The sequence below is a fragment of the Oncorhynchus keta genome, chromosome 1 (assembly GCF_023373465.1).
Source record: "Oncorhynchus keta strain PuntledgeMale-10-30-2019 chromosome 1, Oket_V2, whole genome shotgun sequence".
Lineage (NCBI taxonomy): Eukaryota > Metazoa > Chordata > Actinopteri > Salmoniformes > Salmonidae > Oncorhynchus > Oncorhynchus keta.
Window position 1 is genome coordinate 72,294,358 of NC_068421.1, and position 21,180 is coordinate 72,315,537.

At 42.8% G+C, this 21,180-nt stretch overlaps 1 protein-coding gene across 1 annotated transcript in view; it reads right to left on the reverse strand.

Moving 5' to 3' along the window:
- The window catches only part of LOC118383824 (carboxyl-terminal PDZ ligand of neuronal nitric oxide synthase protein), a 202,789-nt gene that overhangs the window by 57,070 nt on the left and 124,539 nt on the right, over nt 1–21,180 (reverse strand). The window contains exons 6-7 of the mRNA XM_052460573.1: nt 13,737–13,881; nt 12,793–12,983 (exon numbers count right to left, since the gene is read on the reverse strand). Coding sequence (XP_052316533.1) covers nt 12,793–12,983; nt 13,737–13,881 — 336 coding nt within the window. The remainder of the gene's footprint in view (nt 1–12,792; nt 12,984–13,736; nt 13,882–21,180) is intronic.

Sequence of the window (21,180 nt, forward strand, 5' to 3'; positions counted from 1 at the left end):
GGTGTTAAGCTCCTTGCTCAAGCGAACATCAGCGGTTGGTTGCAACTGAGATATTGATGCCAGCAACCCTCCGGTTGCCAGCTCACTCCCCGCCAGCACTGGGATTCGATCCGGCAACCGCTGGGGTTCAGAGAGAGATTGATTGATAGAGATTGATTAGTGTGGGAAATAAAGAAAGACAACTCAAGGTTTGTACCCCCACTGGGCCAGTGGATGAGTGATGGTGTGTCGCTGTCTGATCTACAGTTTAATGGGAACATTACCAGACAGGCTGTTTACGCTCACAACTTAATGATGAACAGTGAAACTAGTACGCTGTGTGTGTATGTGTGTGTGTATGGATGTATGTGTGTATGTGTGTTTGTGTGTGTGTAGATACATGTGTATGTGTGTTTGTGTGTGTGTGTGTGTATGTGCGTGTAGTGATTTCATCAAGTGAAGTACACATCTCTGTACTGTTTATAATAATAAAAAATGATGGTTTCTTTCAGACAGACATTGTCAAAGCGACACTACAACATGAATCACAATACACAGCTTGGTGGAAAATATCTCCTTTAAGGAGACCAGGTCTCTCATAGCTGTAACCATGGTGACTAAAACAGTCGTTTCAGAGAGTGGTAGACCTTCCATCTCATCAGAATAATTGCAGTAGCTTGACGAGGAAAAGAATACCTTGGCTGTCAGCTCCAAGACAGACTGTTTTATGTATTTTATCTGCTAAGTACCTTTGCAGAGAGAACTGTCAGTGGTATAATGGGAGTAGGAGTAAAGAGGACAGTTAAGAGGTTAATATAATACATGTGTAATGGTTAGGGGCGCTGGGAAGTAGAGAGAGAGAGAGAGAGAGAAAACGTCTGTATTGGTCAGAAGAACTACACTGAGACATTACGTTGGTAGAGAATATGAATGGGAGATGGAGAGGGAGAAAGAGAGAGAGAGAGTGATAGGGAGAGAGAGAGATTGAAAGAGAGAGTGGTAGGGAGAGAGAGTGGTAGAGTGAGAGAGACAGAAGAGAGAGAAAGAGGGAGAATGTTAAGGAGAGAGACAGAGAGAGAATGGTAGAGAGACAGACACTTCCTGTCAGTTTCCATAAAGGTGTCCATCCATCCCTCTCAGTCAAGCAGAGCTTTGTGACGAGTCATGCGCCACTGAGTATTCTGTACACATATAGTACGATGAGTAGTTGAAAAGCTACACTAACAAAGACACAGTAGAGGTTATTCAATACCCTTGTTGTCAGATATAGCGCCTTTACTCCTTCCTATGAAGAAACAGTCAGTAGATTTGTACTGTATATTTGAAGAAAGAAGATGGGTAGCGAGTGAATTGTTGTTATTCATCGGGATTTCAGGGTGTGTTGACTTGGGGAGAAATACATGAAACCTGTGGTTTTTGAACAATGGCCCTCTGGCCTCTGTTGGTTAATAGTGAAATACCAACACATTCAGTCAAAGCACTCTGAACCACACACACTGAGGGCAGCAGAGAGACCAATGTGTTGAATACAACCCAGCGTCATTTTGCCTGAGGCTGTACTATGCCCCGCAGGCACCAAGAGACAGACAGACACGCACGTACAGACACATTCACCAAGCAGTTCTAACAAGATAACGACAACACACTAACAGGCATACTGAATAAAGATTAGATTCTCAAACAGTGTCTGATCCACAGCCTTCCAAGTGTGTTTAACTCAACAGACAGCGAAAACAACAATCCGTATGCAGTGAATGGCAAATGTGTTTACAGCAATCTGGTCCCAATTTGGATGGAAACAGCATTTGCATTTTTTTAGTCAGACAAGTAAACAAACGAGGAGAAGAAAATGGGGTCTGAAGTTCGTGTTCTGAGCAGAATTACAACTACAAAACACTTCCCAAATATTTTTTGACATGACAAATGTCTCTAAGTTCACACTTCAATGTCAAAACAATATCAAGGCAATATCTACTTAGAATTCAACATGCTGTAGATGCTAGCCACTCTCTCCCTGCTCCCTTCCACCCTATCTGCAGCAGATGTCCTGATACGAGACAGTCATGCCCTAGACATTGAAGCAAACTACATGTTCCATTCCAAGTCACCACTCCCTCCTTTCAGAGAACACGGAAGTCCACTCATCTCCTTCCCTTCAGAGGTCGAACTGCATGTTCCATTGCTCCCGAGTGGTACAGCAGTCTAAGGCACTGCATCTCAGTGCTATAGATGTCACTACAGACCCTGATTCGATCCCGGGCAATATCACAACCGGTCGTGATAGGGAGTCCCATAGGGTGGTACACAATTGGCCCAACGTCGTGAGGGTTTGGCCGGGGTAGGCCGTCATTGTAAATAAGAATTTGTTCTTAACTGACTTGCCTAGTTAAATAAAGGTTAAATAAAAACAGGTTAAATAAAAACAAAAATGTTCCATTCCAAGTCTCCCTCCCTGGATGCCCTGAGAGCCCTTAAGTGCTATGGCCCTCTGCCTTTCAGTACACACACACGCACCCGTCAAGGGTCTGGGGCTAGTGTTGTAACAGCAGCTGTGAATAAGGCAGTGTGTGGGTGTGTGTGTATGTGTGTGTGTGTGTGTGTGTTTACTCCACCGTCCCCTCAGATGTCCTTTGTAGCCACAGTAAAAATGCCCATCCATCTCTCTGCCACCCCATCCACTCAGCAACACAGCCCAACGAAGGGAGGGGGGAGAAGAACGAGAGATGAAGCAATGGACCCCTGAGACAGAGAAGGAAGACTGGCTCCCTGGTCCCTTAGCAGTGATTACACTAGCTGCTCTCTGCTATCTACCATGGATCCACCCACATAACTGTGAGAGAGCTGTGTGAGAGTGTGTGTGTGTGGGGGGAGGGGGGTGAATGCATATGGCAGAGTAGCAGGGGGTAATGGAGTGGGGCTAGGTAGGATTGGATAAGGGGTTGGGTGAGGGATGCCAGTGGTGTGTGTGTGTGTGTGTGTGTGTGTGTGTGTGTGAGTGATAGGGGATAAGAGAAGCTCTTCCACACAGAGCGCTAGGAGCTACAGGCTATTTTGGAACAGGGAGGAACGGGGGAGGAAGTTAACAACAAAGGACCTCTGAAGTGTCACTCCCTCCTGTATCCTGGCAACCATCCAGGACAGGAAGAAACCTCTGGATACAGGAAATATTTTCCAACATGCAAAATAACCATGCCTTGTACCAGTTTAGGCACACTCAGCTCCAGCCATCTATCTCTCTCCCCACAAGTTTGTGACCGACTAGTTTTAAACCTGGTCGCCTGAATGTGTTAGCCTGCCGAACTAAAGACTTGTGAAACATGAACCATCAGCACTGTTGCCAACTAACTACAGTTGCTCTCTGGAGGCACAATCTAGACAGGATTGGAAATATCTTTGTGCGCGCACGTGTAGGGTTGTTGTGATGGAGAGCACCAAGCTGAGAGCCCTGCACGTGAATTGAGAAGGCAGGAGTACAGATTATGTAATACAGCAGAGATGACAGGCAGAGCAGCACACATTTGCTTTACTATCCTTGTGGGGACACAAAAATGTATTGCCATTCAAAATCTAACCCTACCTAACCCCTAATTCTAACCCTAACCCCTAATTCAAACCCTAACCCCTAATTCTAACCCTAACCCCTAATTCTAACCATAAACCCTTAAGCCTAAAGTAGCCTTTTTCCTTGTGGGTGCTGGCGAAATGTCCCCACTTGTTCGAATTGTCCTCGTTTTACTATCCTTGTGAGGACTTCTGGTACCCACAACGATAGTAAAACCAAACCACACACACAATGAAACTCAAACAGTCACTGCCATAATATGACTACCCTAAGTGCATCATATTATAGAATTACTGCAGTATCTTTAATCATTTGAGTGTACCAAACATTAAGAACACCTTCTTAATACTGAGTTGCACCCCCCTTTTGCCACCAGAACAACCTCAATTTGTCAGGGCATGGACTCCATACGGTATCAAAGCATTCCACAGGGATGCTGGCCCATGTTGACTCCAATGCTTCCCACAGTTGTGTCAAAATGGCTGGATGTCATTTGGGTGATGCACCATTCTTGATACACTCTTGAAACGGTCGAGGGTGAAAAACTCAGCACATACAGTGGTGTGATATTCAGGTTTTTATCTGTATTCTGTCCTCATAAATAAAGAACCGTGTCTATCTGTGTCTGTGACATTACTATTGATGACTGATATTAATGGCCTGCTCAGTACGACTATGCACAGCCAGGTCAATGCCTCTAGACCTGGGGTAATGGAGGAAGGGGAGAGGTGTGTGTGTGCACGTGCGTGCAGCAGAGGAGTATATATTCTTAATCTTAATACGAAGGGGTCCCTTCCCTCAGAACTGTCTATGCCTGTGGCCATGTTTATATACGGTAGCTGATACAGTGAGCCTCCAAGGACAGTGTTTAAATGAGCAGACTGAATGGCTCTAGTGTTACTATAGTAAATCTATGCGGCGCAACAGGGAGAGCGAGTTTGTCGGTGAAGAGCTGATCCAATCAGTGAAGACATTATTCATGACAGATGATTTCTATGACAGGGTTTGGCAAATGCCAACTATTTGGAGAGGTGAGGCTAAAACAGCATATTAGCAGTTAGCAGCACATTTAAACTATTGCTACACGTATACCGTTTATGTTTCAGTGTTGTGTTTGTGTAGTTAATGGATATCAGGCTAAGTGGTTGTTTTTCTGGTTAGACACTGGTGCAAAACACACGGCCATCATTTATTCACACATACACACACCACTGAGTACTTAACACCTCACCTTCCTGATTCTTCAGTCATGAGGTGAAAACAATAATAGTCTTTGGAAAGTTGGCACTTTGAATCATTTACTGATACAGCGAAGAGAGAGAGCGAAACAGAGAGAGAGTGAATGAGTGAGAGACTTCACTTGCTTTGGCAATGTTAACATATGTTTCCCATACCAATAAAGCCCCTTGATTTGAGAGAGAGCATGTTAGAGAGTGTGAGAAAGTGAGAGAGTGAGAGAGAATGTTAGAGAGCGAGAGCGAGAGAGAGAGAGAAAGAGAGAAAAAGAGAGAGAGAGAAAGAGAGAGAGAAAAAAGAGAGAGAGACAGCAAGCAGTAGCATCCCAATCTCCTGCTGTAGATAGTTTCCGAGGCCATCTGTTGAGCAGTGTAAGCAGTACGCGCCATTAAAATACACTTTTGCTTTCAAACACACCTGCAGGCATCCAAACATGAGAGGGGAGGATAAGAGTAGAAACAGACTGCACGCCTCGAAGCTGTTTGTTCTACAACTCACATCTAGATCACAGCAGAGTAAAGCAGAACAGAGTTCAGGGACACCAGTAGTATAATCTAAACAACCCAACAAAACTGAGTCCAATCATTCTCAAACTGGACCATTTTGTTTCTCTCCGTCACCCACGCACATTCAACATTTAGATAATAAAGCATTTGACCTTTCCATTGTGTTGATTGGTTTATTTCCAGTTTTGAAGTATACGTTTTCTCAAGATGATTGATGAGAAAAGTTTCATCCAACCCATTGGGTATCTCTCTGCACCCTCATATGCCATGTCTTGAAATACACAGGCAGACGGATTAAAAGTACATTTTACCGTGCATTTGGAAAGTATTCAGACCCATTGACTTTTTCCACATTTTGTTCCGTTAAAGCCGTATTCTAAAATGTATTTAATAGTTTTTTTTGCTCATCAAGCTCAAATCAAATCGTATTTGTCACATGCGCCAAATACAGTGAAATGATTACTTACAAGCACTTAACCAATAATGCTTTAAGTAGTTAAGGGGGAAAAAAATAAGTAAAACATTAAAAATAAAAGTAACAAATAATTAAACAGCAACAAAATTGTCATGCCCTGATCTGTTATTATTTCACCTGTTCCTGTGATTGTCTCCACCCCCTCCAGATGTCGCTTATTTATCCCTGTGTTTCCTGTCTCTCTGTGCCAGTTCATCTTGTGTGTTAGTCAAGTCAACCAGCTTTCCCACCTGCCTGCCCTGACCTTGATTCTGCCTGCCCTTCGGTACCTTTTGGACTCTGAACTGGTTTTGACCCTTTTGCCTCTCCATGACCATTCTCTTGCCTTACTATATTGGATTAATTAATATTGTAAGACTCCAACAATCTGCATCTGGGTCTCGCCTTGTGTCATGATAAAAATAACAATAGGGATGCTATATACAGGGGGTACCGGTACAGAGTCAATGTCTGGGGGCACCGGTTAGTAGAGGTAATTGAGGTGATATGTACATGTAGGTAGAGTTAAAGTGACAATGCATAGATCATAAACAGAGAGCAGCAGCGTAAAAGAGGGGTCTGGGTATCCCTTTGATTAGCTGTTCAGAAGTCTTATGGCTTGGGGGTAGATGCTGTTAAGAAGCCTCTTGGGCCTAGACTTGGTGCTCCGGTACCGCTTGCCGTGTGGTAGCAGAGAGAACAGTTCATGACTAGAGTGGCTGGAGTTTTTTAGGACCTTCCTCTGACACCACCTGGTATAGAGGTCCTGGATGGCAGAAAGCTTGGCCCCGATGATGTACTGGGCCGTACTCACAACCCTTTGTAGTGCCTTGTGGTCAGAGGCTGAGAAGTTGCCATACAAGGCAGTGATGCAACCAGTCAGGATGCTCTCGATGGTGCAGCTGTAGAACCTTTTGATGATCTGAGGACCCATGCCAAATCTTTTCAGTCTCCTGAGGGGGAATAGGCTTTGTCGTGCCCTCTTCATTTCTATCTTAGTGTGTTTGGACCATGATAGTTTGTTGGTGATGTGGACACCAAGGAACTTGACACTCAACCTGCTCCACTACAGCCCCGTCGATGAGAATGGGGGCGTGCTCGGTCCTCCTTTTCCTGTAGTCCACAATCATCTCCTTTGTCTTGATCATGTTGAGGGAGAGGTTGTTGTCCTGGCACCACACATCTCATCATTGTTGGTGATCAGGCCTACCGCTGTTGTGTCATTGGCAAACTTGATGATGTTGTTGGAGTCATGCCTGGCCATGCAGTCATGAGTGAACAGGGAGTACAGTAGAGGACTGAGCATGCACACCTGAGGGGCCCCCATGTTGAGGACCAGCATGGCGGTTGTGTTGTTACCTAACCTTACCACCTGGGGGCAGCCCGGATCCAGTTGCAGAGGGAGGAGTTTAGTCCCTGGGTCCTTAGCTTGGTGATGAGCTTTGAGGGTACTATGTTGTTGAACGCTGAGCTTTAGTCAATGAATAGCATGCTCACATAGGTGTTAATTTTGTCCAGGTGGGAAAGGGCAGTGTGGAGTGCGATTGAGATTGCGTCATCTGTGGATCTGTTGGGGTGGTATGCAAATTGGAGTGGGTCTAAGGTTTCTGGGATAGTGGTGTTGATGTGAGCTACGACCAGCCTTTCAAAGCACTTCACGGCTACAGAAATGAGTGATACGGGTTGGTAGTCATTTAGGCAGGTTACCTTAGTGTTATTGGGCACAGGGACTATGGTGGTCTGTTTGAAACATGTTAATATTACATACTCAGTCAGAGACAGGTTGAAAATGTCAGTGAAGACACTTGCCAGTTGCTCAGCAAATGCTCAGAGTACACGTCCTGGTAATCAGTCTGTCCCTGCGGGTTAGAGTCCCACTCCTTGAAAGCGGCAGCTCTACCCTTTAGCTCAGTGCGGATGTTGCCTGTAATCCATGGCTTTTGGTTGGGGTATGTACGTACGGTCACTGTGGGGATTATGTCATCGATGCACTTATTGATGAAGCCAGTGATTGATGTGGTGTACTCCTCAATGCCATTGGAAGAATCCCGGAAACATATTCCAGTCTGTGATAGCAAAACAGTCCTGTAGCTTAGCATCTGCTTCATCTGACCACTTTCTTATTGACTGAGTCACTGGTGCTTCCTGCTTTAGTTTTTTCTTGTAATCAGGAATCAGGAGGATAGAATTGTGGTTATGGTCTCTGTGTGTGGAGTAAAGGTGGTCTAGAGTTTTTTCCCTCTGGTTGCACATTTAACATGCTGCTAGAAATGAGGTAAAACAAATGAGTTTCCCGGCATTAAAGTCCCCGGCCAATAGGAGCGCCGCCTCTGGATGAGCATTTTCTTGTTTGCCTAAGGACCGTATACAGCTCATTGGGTGCGGTCTTAGTGCCAGGATTGGTTTGGGGTGGTACATAGACAGCTACGAAGAATACAGATGAACATTCCCTTCGTAAATAGTGTGGTCTACAGCTTAAAACCTTGAGGCTTCCTTAGATTTCGTGCTGTTGTTTACAAATATACACAGATATACCCCTTGTCTTACCAGAGACCGCTGTTCTATCCCGCCGAAAAAGCTTAAAACCTGCCAGCTGTACGTTATTCATGTCATTGTTCAGCCACCACTTGGTGAAACATAAGATATTACAGTTTTTAATGTCCCATTGGTAGGATATAGGTGATCGTAGTTTGTCTATTTCATTATCGTTTGACTGTACGTTGGCTAATAGGACCAATGGTAAAAGTAGATTGCCCTCTCGGCGACAGATCCTTACAAGGTCCCTGGACCTTCGTCCTCGATACCTCCATCTCTTTTACATCTCTTTTACAAGGCACCTCCATCTCTCATCTCATCTCGTCTGAAGTAAATCCTTCCCTTCTGACCAGTTGAAGAGAAAGTATTCTACAGGGGTGAGTAATCGCTATCCTGATATCTAGAAGCTCTTTTCGGTCATAAGTCACGGTGGCAGAAACATTATGTACAAAATAAGTTACAAATAACGCGAAAAAATATACACAATAGCACAATGGACTATTGAGTCATTGTTAGTTTTACACTTAAGACATGCCATTGTGCTGTAGCATTTGTGAATTTTTTCTCTTATGTAATACATTCAATACATTAGTTTATACTGGATTAACAGTATGACCTCCATCTTGTGCCAATATCAGTTATTTTTAAGTCTTGGTTCCAGTAGTTTACATTTTTTCTAAGAGATTGTCTGTTAGAAAGGCTCCCTGCAAGGTTTTGTATATCTTACCTATCATATGAATATCCTTTTTGACTCAAATGTAAGTTTCTATTTCACAGAACCTACGGACTGTGCCTTTAGTCCACAACACTAGCCTTGGTGTCTTTCAAGTTGTTCACATGATGTCGTTGAATTGATTTGTGGCTGCGACCAAGGAGCGGTTGGAAGTAAAAGGCTTCGTCAAATGAATGAGACCTGACAGGAGAAAATAGACCTTAAGCTCTTTGGCTCATTTCCTTTCATGAGCTTCCAGAAAACCCACAGTGGATGAAGTACACCCCCATCCCCCACCCACACACCTCTACTACCAATGTCACACACTCCCGTCCCAATCCATCTCTGTGTAATCCATCATGTGCACACACACACACACACACACACAAAGGGGGTGAGCAAGGCCTTTCCTAACCCTCTGTTGCTGTAGCGATTTCACACCGGGTTGTTTCCAATCTGATCCATATTGAACACGCCGTTGACATAACTCTATCTTTAACCCTTTGATGCGTACGATTACATATTTGTAATCATTGTTGAGTGGTCGCTGCTGTGTACCATCGCAAATACAGTACCAATCAAAAGTTTGGACACACCTACTCATTCAAGGGTTTTTATTTGAACTATTTTCTAAATTGTGGAATAATAATAATAATTGTGGAATAATAGTGAAGACATAACACCTATGGAATCATGTAGTAACCTCCACAATCACTCAACCTCAACCCAATTGAGATGGTTTGGGATGAGTTGGAGCGCAGAGTGAAGGAAAAGCAGCATATTTGAAATCTTTGATGTATTTGTTACAGTGTGTACAAGTACCGGAGCACATGACTTGACAAGTCGTTTACAGTTCTTGACAAATCACAAAGCAAATAAAATGTTATCGCCTCACAGATCATCACCTCAAATACAAGCCTACTGCCTAGCCTAACTGTAGCGTGAAAGCTAAACAGGGTTGCCAGATATGGATGAAACCATTTCAGAGGGGTTTTGGGGGGATTTCAAGTCCATGGAGGATAGAAATGGGGGAAGGTATCTTGGGGTCATACGATGCAGGAAATATTACTATGATGGGGGATTTAACAATAAATGGGGGGCAAACACAGGAGAAGTTGATAAGCTAAATAAAAATAAAACTCCTGGAATGGGGGTCTGAGCTGGCAACCCTGAGGTACCATAGTTACAATCTGATGCTGCGTTCAAATCAACTGGGAACTCAGAAATCTACGACTTCCGACTTCAGTACGTTCACGACAACTGGGAACTCTGGAGAAAAAAAAGAGCTCAGACTGGAAAAGATTGTTTGGAAAGGTCATACAACTCTGTCTCTTTCTAGAGCTCCGACTTTCCAACCTAAAGATCACGGACGTCATGATTTGACCTCGTATTCTTTTCAGAGTTCCCAGTTGTATTAAAAGCACCATAAGTCAGTCGAGTGAACCATCCCTTCACCTCATTTTGTTATAACATATCTGGTCTGACAGCCAAAACGCATTGTATTATGTCAACAAACATGGTGCCATAGCTGGCAAATAGCCATAGCTGGCAAATAGCTTAGCATTAGCTCATCATAATCAGTACAACCTTCAAAAAAACTTTTTTTTATATGTTAATATGTGTCCATTACAATCTAAACAAGAAATTGGAATGCATGATTTGTCACCAGCAAAATGCTCCATATATACAGTCGTGGCCAAAAGTTGAGAATGACACAAATATTCGTTTTCACAAAGTTTGCTGCTTCATTGTCTTTAGATATTTCAGGTGTTACTATGGAATACTGAAGTATAATTACAAGCATTTCATATGTGTCAAAGGCTTTTATTGACAATTACATGAAGTTGATGTAAAGAGTCAATATTTGCAGTGTTGACCCTTCTTTTTCAAGACTGTTTTTCAAGACGCCCGTTGCTGACAGGTGTATCAAATCAAGCACACAGCCATGCAATCTCCGTAGCCAAACATTGGCAGTAGAATGGCCTTACAGAAGGGCTCAGTGAATTTCAACGTGACACCGTCATAGAATGCCACCTTTCCAACAAGTCAGTTCATCAAATTTCTGCCCTGCTAAAGCTGCCCTGGTCAACTGTAAGTTCTGTTATTGTGAAGTGTAAACATCTAGGAGCAACAACGGCTCAGCCGCAGAGTGGTAGGCCACACAAGTTCACAGAACGGGACCGCCGAATGCTGAAGTACGTAGCGTGTAAAAATCCTCTGTCCTCGGTTGGCACACTCACTACCGAGTTCCAAACTGCCTCTGTAAGCAACCTCAGCACAATAACTGTTCTTCCGGAGCTTCAAGGAATGGGTTTCCATGGCAGAGCAGTCGCACACAAGCCTAAAATCACCATGCGCAATGCCAAGAGTCGGCTAGAGTTGGGTAAAGCTCGCCGCCATAGGACTCTGGAGCCGTGGAAACGCGTTCTCTGGAGTGATGAATCATGCACCACATGGCAGTCCGATGGACTAATATTGGTTTGGCAGGTGCCAGGAAAACGCTACCTTCCCCAAAGCATGGTGCCAACTTGAGGTTGACCGATTATGATTTTTCAACGCTGATACCAATAATGATTATTGGAGGACCAATAAAAGCTGATGCTGATTAATCAGACAATTTTCATACATATATTTGTAATAATGACAATTACAACAATACTGAATGAACAATGAACACTAACTTAAAATAATAAGTAAAATAATAAAATCAATTTAGTCTCAAATAAATAATGAATCATGTTCAATTTGGTTTAAATAATGCAAAAACAGTGTTGGAGAAGAAAGTAAAAGTACAATATGTGCCATGTAAAAAAGCTAACGTTTAAGTTCCTTGCTCAGAACATATGAAAGCTGGTGGTTCCTTTTACATGAGTCTTCAATATTCCAAGTTAAGAAGTTTTAGGTTGTAGTTATTTTAGGACTATTTCTCTCTACCATTTGTATTTCATAGACCTTTGACTATTGGATGTTCATATAGGCACTTTAGTATTGCCAGCCTAATCTCAGGAGTTGATAGGCTTGAAGTCATAAACAGCGCTGTGCTTCAAGCATTGCGAAAAGCTGCTGACAAATGGAGGAAAGTGCGGTTTGAATGAATGCTTACGAGCCTGTTGCTGCCTACCACCGCTCAGTCAGACTGCTCTATCAAATATCAAATCATAGACTTAATTATAATAAACACACAGAAATAAGAGCCTTAGGTCATTAATATGGTCAAATCCGGAAACTATAATTTCAAAAAACAAAACGTTTATTCTTTCAGTGAAATACGGAACTGCTCTGTATTTTATCAAACGGGTGGCATCCATCAGTCTAAATATTTCTGTTACATTGCACAACCTTCAATGTTATATCATAATTATGTAAAATTCTGGCAAATTAATTACGATCTTTGTTAGGAAGAAATGGAGAGAAGTTGTTAACTAATGTGTGTGCGGGTTCTCCCTGACTCACAAAAACAGTGTCACTGTACATATCAACCTATACATAGGCCACACAATATTGTTTTCCACCTCCTCAAGCCATCTTTAGAAAAGCCACAATATATTGTATTCTCTGGTCCAAGAAATCAATAGATTGACCAATTGTATTATATTCCCTGGTGTAAGCAATCAATACAGTAGATAGACCGATGATATTGTATTAACTGGTCTAACAAGCAATTACCGTGTTCTCTCATTCCAGCACTTAGTTAGAAAACTTCTATGTATGGAACTTTCATCCTGCTTTGCTTGCACCCCACTCCTCTCTTTCCCCCTCAAACACGCCCCAACCTCACCCCCCAAAACACATACACACACCCCCATACCTTCTTGTCGTTGTCAATATTGTTGAAGTGTGTGTGGTCAGTCTTGGCGGTAGCATCCACTCCGTCCAGGTCAGTGACACCGCGGTTAAACTCCTCAACCGTACTGTCCGGTAATGGTAAGGGAGCCTCCTCCGCATCGATGTCTGTCTCCACAGCAACCGCCGACTTCTCCGCTCCCGTTAACTCCCGAGCTGAGTGAACGAACACACCAACACATTGTCAGAAGGAGGGCCAATGGCGTAACAGACTTTGCTGCAAGAAAAAAAGTTGCTACACCACAAGAGGTAGAGAAACATGAAAAGATGAGGGGTATTTTGTTGAAAGTTGCTACACCAAAAGATGAGGAAGGATGACAAAAAAAAGAGGGTGCAGGAGGGGAGGAGCTTCATTAAGGTGTTCTCCAGTGGTTCTCTTGTTCTCTCAGCTCTGACAATTAACACTCCAGATAAGCCCATTGGCTGTGCTCAGAGGCTCCTGAGGCTTACACTAGTGGGACAGACAGAGAGAGCTGGGATCAGCTCTCGTGTGCGTGTTTGTGTCAAATCAAATTGTATTTGTCACATGCTTCGTAAACAACAGGTGTAGAATTACAGTGAAATGCGTACTTACGGGCTCTTCTCAACAATGCAGAGAGAAAAATAGAAAAATAATAGAAAGATAATAACACAAGGAATAAATGTGATGAGTCAAAAGATTTGGTGCAAAGGGGGGTCAATGCAGATGTGTGTGTGTGTGTTTGTGTGTATGTGTGAGCGTGGTGCGTGGGTGCTGTGGGCTCATCTGCCTATGAAAGGACGCAGCAGTCACTGGAGCCAGAGTCCTCCCACCACTGTTCTGTTCCACAGTCACAGTCTCTCTCTATAGACTGACTCATCTGTGATGCTATCCTCTCAAATGGTCTCTTACACTCAATCAGGAGTGTGTTTGTGTGTGTGTATATTCACCTGAGAGCGTGGACTCCTCGTTGCAGGTCTTGTCATTGTTTGCGTCCTCCTGTCCATCTGCGTTCTGGTGTGTGTGTTGCAAGCTGAGTTTATGACACACCTCGAATGCCTGGCCCACTGTCCGCACGATACGCATGGCCTGGGACTGGAGAGGATAGACGAAGGAGAGGGAGGAGGGGATGGAGGAAAGAGACAGAGGGAGAGAGAGAGAGTGGTTATTCAATGTTCTTTGATGAGCTACTGTGGATGACTTCTCTCTGTCCTTCAATTAAATATACTGTTCTCGGACCAGAGAAAGAGATAGGGAGAGTAAAGGGGAGAGACAGGTAGAAGAAATCAATAGCATTCCTATTCTTTTAAAATAGTTGGAGGACGACTGGGAGGTAATAAGAGGTTGTCAAAGAGTAGCCAAGAACACTTCATCACACCACAATCAGAATGACTGGACAGGATGTGTGTGTGTGTGTGTGTGTGTGTGTGTGTGTGTGTGTGTGTGTGTGTGTGTGTGTGTGTGTGTGTGTGTGTGTGTGTGTGTGTGTGTGTGTGTGTGTGTGTGTGTGTGTGTGTGTGTGACAGGTTAAAGGAAATACTCATAGCCTGTTATACATTAAAAAGTATTAGTAAGTTCAAACTATGTGAGGATCTTAAAACATCTAAGGTTAAAAAGATCATGCATTCAGAATTGTTGATAGAGATTGATAACATTCATATAATTGTGTTAAAGTTCAAATCCGTCAAGCGTACAAAGGGTACGAATTGTGAGAGGAATGTGTAAACGATATATTGATTACTTTATTTTGTGGTGCCTAATGGAAGGATAAAAATGTTAATCTGTGATCTACTAAATGGTCTTAATTTATGAGCCTAAGATCGATTGCTCTGGTCTCCACTCAAGTTCCCGGGGAAACTTTTCTCGGTCTTTTCTCATTGCACTAAAAGTTCTCATTGAGAAAACAAGATCGTATGACTCTCATGATTATTTCTCCCCCTTTTCCGGGTTATTGATGAACAAAAAGAGTAATTTAAATGTAATAACTCGCTAGCATGTCAAGAGTGTTTAAGGTGTGTCTTAGTAACATCTTGAGGAAGTTAGAGTTAAGTTTGCAGAGAGCAATATGAGCCCTTTTTTTATATAGTTTTTTATTTCAGTTCTCATTTACAATTGCGACCTGGCCAAGATAAAGCAAAGCAGTTCAACACATACAACGACACAGAGTTACACATGGAGTAAAACAAACATACAGTCAATAATACAGTATAAACAAGTCTATATACGATGTGAGCAAATGAGACGAGATAAGGGAGGTAAATGAAAAAAAAGGCCATGGTGGCAAAGTAAATACAATATAGCAAGTAAAATACTGGAATGGTAGATTTGCAGTGGAATAATGTGCAAAGTAGAAATAAAAATAATGGGGTGCAAAGGAGCAAAATAAATAAATAAATAAAATAAATACAGTAGGGAAAGAGGTAGTTGTTTGGGCTAAATTATAGGTGGGCTATGTACAGGTACAGTAATCTGTGAGCTGCTCTGACAGTTGGTGCTTAAAGCTAGTGAGGGAGATAAGTGTTTCCAGTTTCAGAGATGTTTGTAGTTCGTTCCAGTCATTGGCAGCAGAGAACTGGAAGGAGAGGTGGCCAAAGAAAGAATTGATTTTGGGGGTGACCAGAGAGATATACCTGCTGGAGCGCGTGATACAGGTGGGTGATGCTATGGTGACCAGCGAGCTGAGATAAGGGGGACTTTACCTAGCAGGGTCTTGTAGATGACATGGAGCCAGTGGGTTTGGCGACGAGTATGAAGCGAGGGCCAGCCTATGAGAGCGTACAGGTCGCAATGGTGGGTAGTATATGGGGCTTTGGTGACAAAACGGATTGCACTGTGATAGACTGCATCCAATTTGTTGAGTAGGGTATTGGAGGCTATTTTGTAAATGACATCGCCGAAGTCGAGGATTGATAGGATGGTCATTGTTACAAGGGTATGTTTGGCAGCATGAGTGAAGGATGCTTTGTTGCGAAATAGGAAGCCAATTCTAGATTTAATTTTGGATTGGAGATGTTTGATGTGGGTCTGGAAGGATAGTTTACAGTCTAACCAGACACCTAGGTATTTGTAGTTGTCCACGTATTCTAAGTCAGAGCCGTCCAGAGTAGTGATGTTGGACAGGCGGGCAGGTGCAGGCAGCGATTGGTTGAAGAGCATGCACTTAGTTTTACTTTCGTTTAAGAGCAATTGGAGGCCACGGAAGGAGAGTTGTATGGCATTGAAGCTTGCCTGGAGGGTTGTTAACACAGTGTCCAAAGAAGGGCCAGAAGTATACAGAATGGTGTCGTCTGCGTAGAGGTGGATCAGAGACTCACCAGCAGCAAGAGCGACATCATTGATGTATACAGAGAAGAGAGTCGGTCCAGAAATTGAACCCTGTGGCACCCCCATAGAGATTGCCAGAGGTCCGGACCGCAGACCCTCCGATTTGACACACTGAACTCTATCAGAGAAGTAGTTGGTGAACCAGGCGAGGCAATCATTTGAGAAACCAAGGCTGTCGAGTCTGCTGATGAGGATGTGGTGATTGACAGAGTCGAAAGAGTCAGAGTCGAAAGCCTTGGCCAGATCAATGAATACAGCTGCCCTGCTCGGTTGCAGCGAAGAATAGCATCGTACTGAGAGTAGCTGCCATTTTATGTCGATTGTGAATAAACATGTGCGTTGTTAACCTCTTCAACCTATGGGGGCGCAATGACATTATTGGATAAAAAAACATGCCCGTTTTAAGCGCAATATTTTGTCACGAAAAGATGCTAGACTTTGCATATAATTGGCAGCTTTGGAAAGAAAACACTCTGACGTTTTCAAAACTGCAAAGATATTATCTGTGAGTGCCCCAGAAATGATGCTACAGGCGAAACCAAGATGTAACCTCAAACAGGAAATGAGCTGAATTTTTGAAGCTCTGTTTTACTATCGTCTCCTTATATGGCTGTGAATGTGCTGTAAACGAGCTTATGCTCTCGTATTTGTAGGCATATCATTGGAAGATTGGCCATAATACATTTGCCAGGTGTCCGCCTGGTGTCCTTTGTCTAAATTGGTGCGCAATCCTCAGTAGCACTCATTTTACCATGCGATACAGAAGGAGAAGCACACTTCCAGGAACGATACATCATTGAAGAGATATGTAGAAAAACACCTTGAGGATTGATTCTAAACAACGTTTGCCATGTTTCAGTCGATATTATGGAGTTATTTTGGAAAAAGTTTGGCGTTTTTATAACTGAATTTTCTTTTTTTTTTGGTAGCCAAACATGACGCAGAAAACGGACCGATTTCTCCTGCACAAATAATCTTTCAGGAAAACTGAACATTTGCTATCTAACCGAGTCTCCTCATTGAAAACATCCGAAGTTCTTCAAAGGTAAATGATTTATTGAATGTTTTTGCTGGTTTTTGTGAAAATGTTGCCTGGTGATGCTAACGCTAAATGCTAATGCTAAATGCTAATGCTAAATGCTAGTTTTGCTATGGTAGAGAAGCATATTTTTGAAAATCTGAGATGACAGTGTTGTTAACAAAAGGCTAAGCATGAGAGCTAGCATATTGATTTCATTTCATTTCATTTGCGATTTTCATGAATAGTTAACGTTGCGTTATGGTAATGGGCTTGAGGCTGTAGTCATGATCCCGGATCCGGGTTGGCTCGACGCAAGAAGTTAATAAGATATTTTGCGGTGTTATTTGTATAATATTTTTTCAAACACTTTATTGCCTGTTGATAAATTGAGTAATGGTTTACTAAGTTAAAGCTTTGTGCTTGACAGTTATATTGAAATTAGTATCTGTTTCAGTGAATTACAGTGTTACCCTAAAAATGATCTATTTCCTGTAGATCTGTTGTTCTGTAAAATGTGTTACTTTTGTAAAATATTTGCACTAAAAGTTCTCATTGAGAAAACAAGATCGTATCACTCTCGTGATTATTTCTCCCCTTTTTCAGGGGTGTAACATGTGTGGTGCATGTATGTCTGTGGTCCCGGGTGGCTCAGTTGGTAGAGCATGGTGCTTGCAATGCCACGGTTCGATTCCCACGGGGTACCAGTATGAAAATGCATGCACTCACTACCGTAAGTTTCTCTGGATAAGAGTGTCTACTAAATTACATAAATGAACATGATGGATTAGGCCAGGGGTGTCAAACTCATTTCCTCACTGTCAAAATGTGCAAATAATGGTCCTCTAGCTTTGTTTTCAGTGATTATAAGCGAGCTGCACAAAGTCAAGAAACTGTATAATTTCTACACAGTTTTGATTCTTTTTTTTGGTCATTTTAAAGTATATTGCGTCCACCCCTGTATGTTTGAGACCCTTGGATTAGACAGAGATGGATTGTGACAAGAGTGTGTGACATTGGTAGCATTGCAGTCTGAACGATTGGCTCTCTATTCGGCCGAGCAGAGAGAGGAAGAGGACATTTCCATTCACACACTGCCTTGCGCTCGCACACACTCCCCACACACATTTCATTCACACGGCCTTGTCCTTGCACCAGGATTACATTCACAACTGTGTATAATCAATAGCAGGTACAGCACTAGCATTGTTAGCCTTGTTAGAGTCTATACACAGAAAAAAGATGAGATTAAAGAACCATTTACGGTGCATTCGGCAAGTACTCAGACACCTTGTCTTTTTCCACAATTTGTTACATTACCGCCTTATTCAAAAATGTATTCAATTGTTTTTCCCCCTCATCAATCTACACACAATACCCCATAATGACAAAGCAAAACAGGTTGACATTTTTGCAAATGTATTAAAATTAAAAATATAAAATGTGCATAAGTATTCAGACATTTTACTCAGTACTTTGTTGAAGCACCTTCGGCAGCAATTACAGACTCAAGTCTTCTTGAGTATGACCCTACAAGCTTGGCACACCTGTATTTGGGGAGTTTCCATTCTTCTCTGCAGATCCTCTCAAACTCTGTCAGGTTGGATTGGGAGCGTCGCTGCACAGCTATTTTCAGGTCTCTCCAGAGATGTTTGATCGGGTTCAAGTCTGGGCTCTGGCTGGGCCACTCAAGGACATTGAGACTTGTCCCGAAGCCACTCCTGCGTTGTCTTGGATTTGTGTTTAGGTTCGTTGTCCTGTTGGAAGGTGAACCATCGCCCCAGTCTTAGGTCCTGATCGCACTGGAGCAGGTTTTCATCAAGGATCTCTCTGTACTTTGCTCCGTTCACCTATCCCTCAAACCTGACTAGTCTCCCAGTCGCTGCTGCTGAAAAACGTCCCCACAGCATGATGCTGCATTTAGGTGCCTTTTGGCAAACTCCAAGCAGGCTGTCATGTGCCTTTTACTGAGGAGTGGCTTCCGTCTGGCCACTCTACCATAGACGCCTGATAGGTGGAGTGCTGCAGAGATGGTTGTCCTTCTGGAAGGTTCTCCCATCTACACAGAGAAACTATGTAGCTCTGTCAAAGTGACCATCGGGTTCTTGGTCACCTCCCTGACCAAGGCCCTTCTCCCCCGAGTGCTCAGTTTGGCTGGGTGGCCAGCTCTATGAAGAGTCTTGGTGGTTCCAAACTTCTTCCATTTAAGAATGATGGAGGCCACTGTATTCTTTGGGAGCTTCGAAACCACATACATTTTTTGGTACCCTTCCCCAGATCTGTGCCTCGACACAATCCTGTCGCGGAGCTCTACGGACAATTCCTTCGACCTCATGGCTTGGATTTTGCTCTGACATGCACTGTCAACTGTGGGACCTTATAAAGACAGGTGTGTGCCTTTCCAAATCATATCTAATCAATTGGATTTACCACAAATGGACTCCAATAAAGTTGTAGAAACATCTCAAGGATGATCAATGGAAACAGGATGCACCTGAGCTAAATTTCTAGTCTCATAGCAAAGAGTCTGAATACTGTAAATAAGGTATTTCTGTTTTTAATTTTTAATACATTTGCAAAAATTTCTAAAAACATGTTTTTACTTTGTCATTATGGGATATTGCGTGTAGATTGATAATGGAAAACAATAAATTAATCCATTTTAGAATAAGGCTGTAACGTAAGAAAATTAAAATGTATATATAAAGTTGAAGTGGGAAGTTTACATACACTTAGGTTGGAGTCATTAAAACACATTTTTCAACCACTCCACAAATTTCTTGTTAACAAATTATAGTTTTGACAAGTCAGTTAGGAAATCTACTTTGTGCATGACAAAGTTGTTTCACTTAAAATTCACTGTATCACAATTCCAGTGGGTGAGAAGTTTACATTTACTATGTTGACTGTGCCTTTAAACAGCTTGGAAAAGTCCAGAAAATTATGTCATGGCTTTAGAAGCTTCGGATAGGCTAATTGACATCATTTGAGTCAATTGGAGGAGTAACTGTGGATGGATTTCAAGGCCTACCTTCAAACTCAGTGAATCTTTGCTTGACATCATGGGAAAATCAAAAGAAATCAGCCAAGACCTTGGAAAATAAATGGTAGACCTCCACATGTCTGGTTCATCCTTGGGAGCAACTTCCAAATGCCTGAAGGTACCATGTTCGTCTGTACAAACAATAGTACGCAAGTATAAACACCACGGGACCACGCAGTCGTAATACCGCTCAGGAAGGAGACGCGTTCTGTCTCCTAGAGATGAACGTAATTTGGTGCGAAAAGTGCAAATCAATCCCAGAACAACAGCAAAGGACCTTGTGAAGATGCTGGAGGAAATAGGTACAAAAGTATCTATATCCACAGTAAAACGAGTCCTATAATCGACATAACCTGAAAGGCCGCTCAGCAAGGAAAAAGCCACTGCACCAAAACTGCAAGAAAACAGCCAGATTACGGTTTGCAACTGCACATGGGGACAAAGATCATACTTTTTGGAGAAATGCCCTCTGGTCGGATGAAACAAAAATATAACTATTTGGCCATAATGACCATTGTTATGTTTGGAGGAAAAAGGGGGAGACTTGCAAGCCGAAGAACACCATCCCAACCATGAAGAACAGGGGCAGCATCATGTTGTGGGGGTGCTTTGCTGCAGGAGGGACTGGTACACTTCACAAAATAGATGGCATCATGACGGAAAAAATATGTGGATACATTGAAGCAACATCTCAAGACATCAGTCAGGAAGTTAAATCTTCGTCGCAAATGGGCCTTCCAAATGGACAATGACCCCAAGCATACTTCCAAAGTTGTGGCAAAATGGCTTAAGAACAACAAAATCAAGGTATTGGAGTGGTCATCACAAAGTCCTGACCTCAATCCTATAGAAAATTTGTGGGCAGAACTGAAAAAGCTCGTGCGAGCAAGGAGGCCTACAAACCTGACTCATTTACACCAGCTCTGTCAGGAGGAATGGGCCAAAATTCACCCAACTTTTTGTCTGAAGCGTGTGGAGGGCTACTCTAACCGTTTGACCCAAGTAAAAC